This window comes from Cucumis melo, chromosome 2 (genome assembly GCF_025177605.1).
Source record: "Cucumis melo cultivar AY chromosome 2, USDA_Cmelo_AY_1.0, whole genome shotgun sequence".
Taxonomy (NCBI): domain Eukaryota; kingdom Viridiplantae; phylum Streptophyta; class Magnoliopsida; order Cucurbitales; family Cucurbitaceae; genus Cucumis; species Cucumis melo.
Genome location: NC_066858.1, coordinates 26098200 through 26106746, shown reverse-complemented (window position 1 = coordinate 26106746; position 8547 = coordinate 26098200). Strand labels below are relative to the sequence as shown.

At 40.4% G+C, this 8547-nt stretch overlaps 1 protein-coding gene across 2 annotated transcripts; it reads left to right on the top strand.

Moving 5' to 3' along the window:
• Positions 1-3452: 3452 nt before the first annotated feature.
• On the top strand, positions 3453-8417 carry LOC103502275 (auxin response factor 2B). Of its 2 annotated transcripts, none has more exons than XM_008466144.3 (14): positions 3453-3922; positions 4007-4119; positions 4433-4528; positions 4695-4751; positions 4837-4992; positions 5075-5159; positions 5455-5545; positions 5635-5799; positions 5877-5996; positions 6139-6214; positions 6296-7387; positions 7515-7705; positions 7793-8010; positions 8100-8417. In XM_008466144.3, the coding sequence occupies exons 1-13, from the start codon at positions 3817-3819 to the stop codon at positions 7965-7967; spliced, it is 2523 nt and encodes an 840-aa protein (XP_008464366.2). In that variant the 5' UTR covers positions 3453-3816; the 3' UTR covers positions 7968-8010; positions 8100-8417. The 2 variants fall into 2 exon arrangements, with proteins under 2 accessions (XP_008464366.2, XP_008464365.2); XM_008466143.3 differs by having other exon boundaries at positions 3458-3922; positions 7793-7990.
• Positions 8418-8547: the final 130 nt, after the last annotated feature.

Here is an 8547-nt window from a genome sequence, read left to right as displayed (position 1 = left end):
TTTGATATTTATGGTTGAAAGAGTGACCCACCTGGTTATTAAGGTTCGAGACAAATGAACATGAACATTATATTTGTCATCATTCCACATCACACAGAGAGGAGCATTTTTTTCGCTGCAAGTCATTTTGCTGTAAATAATAGTAATTTTGTTAGTACAGTAAGATGAGATGAATGTTGTGTGGGGAAGCGGAACGAGAAATGTTTGGTCATTTTAGCAACGGGAAAAGTAAGTTTCTTTCCCTCTTTTTCTGTGGATAAAGAAAAGAGTCAGAAATTAATAGTAATGTGGTTGGTAGATAGAACGGCAGACGAGGTGGATCAACTAAGATTGTTGAATTGAGGCTCTAATCAACAGTTACTGCATTATGCGTGTTGTAGATTTCACAATTAAGATTGTTCAATGCAATAAGAGGCCCTTTTTCTTCTTATTATTTGTCCATAAAAATGATAGTATTACTGGTATGTAAGATGAAAGAAGTACAGGGAGATGGCTGGATGTTGGCAAAAGAGGTGTTATTAGAGCCACAGAAAGGGTAAAATGTGAGTATGGTAAGGAGCCATGATTGTGATCGACAATACAATCATTTCACACGTGGGGTATATATATATATGTAATATCTTCCCCTCTCTATAATATGATATTGAAAAGGATGGTTTAACCTCCGAAGTTGAAATTTAAATTTACGGGGAGTTGTGTTTTCTGCTCTGTTTGTTTAGTTTAGTATTAGGAAATAGTTGAGTTGTGGTTGGTTTTCTTATAGGGAAAGTAAGTTTTATGTTTGGTCCAAGTCACAAAGTGTGTGGTTGGAAGGGAGATATCCATTGATATTGTGTAAATAAAAGAGGAATGTTTAGCTGTGAAAATCATAAATCAGTAAAACTTGCGAGGCAGGGGATGGCAGATGAAACAGGGCGGGTTGGACAAAGCTATTTCTTTTGGTGTGTTTTGTTTCTTATAAAGTAAGAGTGAGGTTGAAATATCAAACAGAGGTAGGCTATATTTTCAAATATGAATATGATGGTTTTCTAACAAGTGTGGTGGAAAATGGAAATGGAATGTGTAATTACGTGGTACATTAAAACAAGGTCCCTGGTCCAACCAAGCTTTGTCAGAACCCTTTCTTCATTATTCAACTTTATTTCGTTTTCTCTAGGGGAACGAGAAGGATTAATTTGTAGTCATGGTTGACTCATTTGTTTAGAATATATTTTTGTTGAAAAGTAGACAATGGTTGCTTTTCTTAACAAGAGGGTGGACCTCCAGCTTTGACCTCACCCATTTTACTTTCTTTAGTGATTTTTTTTTTTTTTTTTGTTAAAAAAAAGGAAAGATTTCAGAGGTGAGGTGGGGGAAGGGATTCACGATACATGTGTTGGTCTTGGTTGGGGTGGGCGGCTGTAGGGTACCAGCCAAAGCCAAATGCAACGTGTTCCCTGCCCCTATATGTGGCCATTTCTTCTGAAAGAAAGGAATTAAAGAAAGAAAGAAAGAAATGGGCAATAGAAAAAAAGAGAAAAAAATTGTAACAGCGAATTAAAAAGTTCCACAGTTGAGTAGGCTCCAAAGGCTAACTAGGATGGGTGAGTGGGAGCACGTGTTGGTGGTCTATTGGTTGATGCTTAAAGAATCTTTTTTTGTATAAAGTTGGTAAACTGAATTGAATTTTGGATTTGAATTCCGTGAATTTCGCCACACTAATCAACTGCATCTCCATTACACTAGGCCCAATTGAAGCCTGTGCCGGGAAGCTTTTATTAGCCTGACGCATAGATGATAGAAGAGAGAGAGAGAGAGAGGGTTTATGGGTTTGGACATCCGAAATCTAATATCCATCTACCTAATATAAAAGAGAAGAAAGCAAAGCAAAAGAGGCCAAGAGAGGGTTGTGGAATTGTGACTTACTGACATGTAAGTGGTTTGGGAGTCAAAATAGCAGTGTTAAGGAGAGAGGAGGCAGGGCCCACTTAATTGTGTTATATTTGTTGTTATTGGGAAGCTCACGGTCACAGCTCACCCTAATTCAATAACTAACTAACTAAGGTCTTGTTTGTTAAGCATATGCTTGTGTGTTTTGTTACTACCTACTCCACTTAGCTTCTCTTTTGCATAAGTCATGGTGTTGGGATTTTTAAAAAAGTTATAATTAGAATGAAGTGAAATGTACATCTATTAATAAAGCTTAGGTTTAGGATGTGGTGTTTGTGAAATAATAACATTGATGAAGTTTCTTTATTTCAAAAAAAGAAGAAGATATATATGTAGAAGACTGATGGGTGAGGTGGACCCCTCCCAAGGCATGATGATGATGATGGTCATCCTCAATTGAGCAGTCGTCCGTACGCTTACTTTGTTGTTTCAGCTCGTGACCCCTTCCTTTTCCTTCTTCAAGGCAAAGGGCCCTCCCTCCTCTCCTATGCTTCTCCCTTTATGTGCACAGCCACAGGCTCACAGCCCCCCTCTCTTTCTTTAGTCCCCTACATCCTCTATCCTCATTCCATTCAATTCAAACTAAATTACATTTACCCCATTCTTTGTATTACAAATTTAATTTATCTTGTCTTCATGAATTACCATTACAAAGAAACAGATGGTTGCGAAAAAGAGGCTACAAATTATTGTTATTATTAATTATTAAAAAAAAGAAAGAAAGAAAGAAAGAAAGAAAGAAGAAGTGAAGGGGGGACAAAGATTCCAACTCTATTTTGTTGCTTTAGGCCATACAAAGCACACCAGCTCTTACATTACCCAACACACCTGGGTCCCACTCTCCAGATTGACACGTGACCCTCAAATATTTAACTCTCTTCTCTATCTTTGCTATAAGTGCGGGCCGCGGGGGGAGTTTTACTTTTACCCTTGCAATTATTGTTTATTTGCAAGTTTAATAATGAATTAGTCATACCATTAGGTCAGTTTCTTTTGTGGGGGAGGGGGGAGAAATCCAGCCTCCATCAGTAGTACAAGCTCAATTATACTCATTTTTATTTGTACGAAAAGAACTTTTTTTTCAGAGTAAAAAAAAAAAAGACTTTTTATTCAACTGTTTGATAAACATTAAACATAGCAGATTATATTATATTATATTCAGACGATCTCTCTCTCTATATATAGAGATTTTAATTTTTAATTCCAAAACGATGTTTTAAAGATAGAGGCAGCCCACATTCGTATTCCTTGACTATGGTAATGCCTTTGTCCCCAAAAAACAAGAGAGAGAGAGAGAGAGGAGTTTAGTTAAGTAAGGTTAGCGTGAAAAGGGGAGGGGTAGTTGAAGTAAGGGAGTGACACATGTTAAGCATCCAATCCAACGTTGCCTGTAGATACCACGACAAACCCATTCCCACGTTTCTATTCTATCGTAATTACTATTTTCTCTTACAACGCCGTTACCCTATCACACGCCGACACCTCCTAACGCCGTCTCTCTCCTTCAAAATTATTGCCTTTCCTTCTCTCTCCTTCCTTCCTTCACCCATTTCTTTTCCAATTCACCCCACTCCTCTCTGCCTCTTCTTACCCAATTCACCCTCCAAATTCCATCCATATTCAATCCTACTACTGTTTCAGACAGTTGTAGAGAGAAATCCCAAGTTCATGCTGAGCCCAGTTGCAGATGGCCACCGTATCCCCACCCACAACCTAGAGTTTCCTTCTATCCGATTACCCTTTTAACTCTCTCTCTCTCATGGGGATTCTCTCATCTTTCCACCTTACTACCTAGGGTTTTCCACCTTCCTTCTCTTCTTTCCCGCTTTTGCATGACACTTACCAATTCCCTACCTACCTCCGAGATCTGTCTTCAGATTCCCTAGAATGGCCTCCTCCGAGGTTTCGATCAACCCCAATTCCGCCTCCTTCAACGACCATGCCGATTCTACCAAAGACACCTCCGATCCACCCAACGCTCTCTCTCCCAGGGGTATTCCTATCTCCTACTCACCTTTTTTTTCTTCTCCTACTCTTTCTTCTTTCTCTTACTCACCTCTCCTCTCCCCCTCTACAGATGCTGATATCGCTCTCTACACCGAGCTCTGGAATGCTTGTGCTGGTCCTCTCGTTTCTGTTCCTCGTGAAAACGAGCGCGTCTTCTACTTCCCTCAGGGCCATATCGAACAGGTTTTTCCTTCACTTCTTTCTAATTTTATCACAATATAAACCCTCTCTCCTAATTCTCTCGATTTTTTTGGGGTACCATCTAATACTCTGTCATTTGCCTGTGTTCCATTATTTTTTCTCCTCTTTCCCTACCTTGGAACATTCTTTTATGAAAAGCCCCGGCTCTATTTTCACCTCAGATTTATGGGGTTCATGGAACACCCCCCCCCCCCCCCCCCCCCCGGTTTGTCAAACCGTCTATCTTCCTGGTTTCTAATATCGCTTTCTAGTCAATTTTACTGATGATTATTATCTGTTTGGTTCCTGGATCAAGGTGGAAGCATCAACTAGTCAAGTGGCGGACCAACAGATGCCTGTTTATAACCTTCCATCAAAGATCCTCTGCCGCGTTATTAATGTGCACTTAAAGGTATCGCTGGTCTAATTCTTGGACGTAACTACCAAACTGGGGGGCTTTCCGTTTCTATATATTCTTCCCTTTTAATAAACATCTGCGAGGGTTGCCGGCTGGGAGTTTTGTACCAGGTAGTTTTACTTTGTTATTGATGTGAGAATCCTATATTCGTGAATTGCAGGCCGAACCAGAAACCGATGAGGTATTTGCACAGATCACTTTGCTTCCAGAGGCTAATGTAAGTTCCCTTCTTTGTCTTGCAGTTTACAATGTTATGTTGTGTTGCAATGATCTTGACGACCTGATGTGTTTGTTAATTACAGCAAGATGAGCATGCTGTAGACAAGGAACCCCCACCTCCTCCCCCGCGGAGATTTCACGTGCATTCTTTTTGCAAGACTCTGACTGCTTCTGACACTAGTACTCATGGGGGGTTTTCAGTCTTGAGACGCCATGCTGACGAATGTCTTCCACCACTGGTTAGTACATTTGTATTATTGTATGAGTTTCGGCATCTTTCTTAAATATCAAAACTGAATGTTATGGAGTTGATTTTGCTAGGACATGTCACGACAGCCTCCTACCCAGGAGTTGGTTGCAAAGGATTTGCATGGAAACGAATGGCGTTTCCGTCATATATTTCGAGGTAATGAATTATTTAATTTGAATTGACCTCAACTGAGGGGTTGTTGTTACAATACAGTTTGTTTTATCAATAAAACAGGTTAACATACATAACCTCTTGTTTTAATATGTAACACGAAGTCAGCTTCTTGTCTACCAATCTGGGAACAGTATCTCGAATCTAAAGCTTTGTTGCCAAATGTGCTGATTAGATGACAGGGGATTATATTTTGGCGATCACCCATGTTCAGTTAATTTTCTTGATTTTTTTAACGGTCTTTCTTTTTGCTAACATTTAAGCTTTTTTGGAATGTCAGGGCAACCACGAAGGCATTTGCTTCAGAGTGGTTGGAGTGTCTTCGTGAGCTCAAAAAGACTGGTTGCAGGAGATGCTTTTATATTCTTGAGGTCTTCATTAAAGATTTTTTTACCTTTCAATTATTTTATTTGATTATCTTTTGGTCTAATTGGAGCCATCATCATATTTGCTGAAATAGGGGTGAGAATGGAGAGCTGCGCGTTGGTGTGAGACGTGCAATGAGACAACATGGCAATGTTCCATCATCGGTCATATCTAGCCATAGCATGCATCTTGGTGTGCTTGCAACTGCTTGGCATGCTATTTCTACAGGCACAATGTTCACTGTCTACTATAAGCCTAGGTAATGCGCATTTCCATATCATGTATGTTTAGTTAACTCTTAAAGGCAAAGCCTAATTGCTCATAATGTTTGTTCAGGACTAGCCCTTCTGAATTCATTGTTCCATATGACCAGTATATGGAGTCTATCAAGAAGAGCTACACCATAGGAATGCGGTTTAAAATGAGATTTGAAGGTGAAGAGGCTCCTGAACAGAGGTATGTGCCCATAGAATTGGTATCGACAGGATTATACCTTCTAAATATCTACCAGTCCTTCCTTTTCTTTCTTCTTGGTTCTCTCTTTCTTGATTAGTTTCTCAATGGAAACTTATGTATTATCCTAATTCCAACGCTCTAGGTTCACTGGTACTATCATTGGATGTGAAGATGCTGATCCCAAAAGGTGGAAAGATTCCAAGTGGAGATGCCTGAAGGTAGTATGTTTGCAAGACATGTATAACCTTGTTTTTTTTTCTTTTGCGAATTTTTAAGCAACCATTTTTACTTTCTTCTAGGTGAGATGGGATGAGACTTCTACTATTTCTCGTCCGGAGAAAGTCTCACCGTGGAAAATTGAGCCGGCCCTTGCTCCTCCTGCACTGAATCCCCTTCCTATGACTAGACCTAAAAGGCCTCGATCGAACATGGTATCTACATCCCCTGATTCCTCTGTTCTTACACGAGAAGGCTCATCAAGAGTGACTGTAGACCCTTCACCAGCCAGTGCGTTTACAAGGGTCTTGCAAGGTCAAGAATTCTCGACCTTGAGAGGCAATTTTATCGATGGCAGTGATCCAGATGTGGCCGAAAAATCTGTTATGTGGCCTCCTTCACTAGATGACGAGAAAGTTGATGTGGTTTCTACATCTAAGAAACATGGAGCAGATAGCTGGATACCTCCAGGAAGGAGTGAGCCAACCTACGCAGATCTACTGTCAGGTTTTGGAGCTGATATGGATTCTTCTCTTGGTGTTCGTGCTGCCATGGGAGATTCTGCAGTAGTCACTGCTAATTCAATCAGAAAGCATGCCATGGAACAAGATGGAAAATTTAGCTTCCTTGGTGGTAGCTCATGGTCTGTCTTGCCTTCTGGTCTCTCGCTCAACCTGGTTGACTCCAGTCAGAAGGGTCATATTCGGGCTGGTGACTTATCTTATCAAGTGAGAGGAAATGCTACCTTCAATGGATTTGGCGATCATTCCATATCCCATTGTCCTAGAACTGAACAGCCTCATGGAAACTGGCTGATGCCTCCACCTTCATCTCATTTTGACTATCCAATTCATTCAAGTGAACTGATGTCAAAACCTATGTTATTTCAGAACCAAGATATACTGAAACCCAATGATGGGAATTGTAAGCTTTTCGGTATTTCCCTCGTTAAAAATCCTGCTATTCCAGACCCTGTAGGATTGAACAGAAACATGATGAACGAGGCAGATGTGATGCATCCCAATGTACATCAAATCCATTCCATCGAGTCTGGCCTGAAGTCTGAACTACCTAGGGGTTCAAAGTTGGCTGATAAGTCAGTTGCCATCAGTGAGGCCGATAAGTTGCAGCAAACATGCAAATCACAGGGTACTTCAGCAAGGAGTTGTACGAAGGTTGCTTGCTTTTACACCCCCCCTAAAAGAAAAAAAAAAAGAAACGAAACATACACACTCCTTTAACATGTTTATTAGTTTGAGGGATGGATCTGAGCAGGTATAATAATTTTTCTGTTGGTTCCAGGTCCACAAGCAGGGGATTGCACTTGGAAGGTCAGTTGATCTTAGCAGGTTCAACAATTACGATGAATTGGTTGCTGAATTGGACCAACTGTTTGAATTTGGTGGTGAGCTGCTGGCTCCCAAAAAGAATTGGCTTATTGTATATACGGATGATGAAGGTGACATGATGCTTGTTGGAGACGATCCTTGGCGGTAAGGACTCTAATCATACATCCATCTGTTGTGTCTTGTCTTTGTGGAATCAAAAATTTGAATAACTTGTGGGTTGGCTTTAATCAGGGAGTTTTGTGGTATGGTTCGGAAGATTTTTATCTATACAAGAGAAGAAGTCCAGAAGATGAATCCAGGATCCCTAAATTTAAAAGGCGATGAAAATCCCTCTGTTGAAGGGGAAGAGGCAAAAGAGACCAAAAGTCAGGCAGTTCCTTCGATGTCAGCACCCGAGAGTTCTTAGGTTTTTGCTTTTGTGGGGTATAGGTGAGATATGAAATATCGAGGTGCTAATTAGTAAAAACTTGCCATATTTGGTTTTATTCTTTGCCTATGCTACGATGTCTGGAAATGAAAGAATCTTGTTTTGTACCAGGATTTTGGTGCGGTACGGAAGGAGTTCAGCAGAGTAATGCAGCGTGGCCAAGGTTGCGGCCTTAAGTTAAAGGTAGATGGTAGAAATGATGTATTGAATTTTGGACATGTCCACTGTTATACGTAAAAATATGTATATGCCCGTGTGTCTACGGATGATGGCTGGGCCGGCTTGAGTTTCCAAACCATAATTCCACCTTGTATATAGGCTCTTGTTGTAACTCAAGGAATGTAGTGAATCTAAATTCATTTGGGTTCGTTTACTAGTTTGGCTGGTCAGCCGGTATCTGCAATAAAACGCTGACCCCCTATCGATTTATATTTAGAAATGTTTGCTAGGCAGAATAGGCAAAAGAAGAGAACACTCTCACACTCATGGGAATGTGTTAAAAAAAGGGCCGAGCAGCTAATCTGTTGAAAAGCAGTAAAATATGATTTTTTTTTCATAT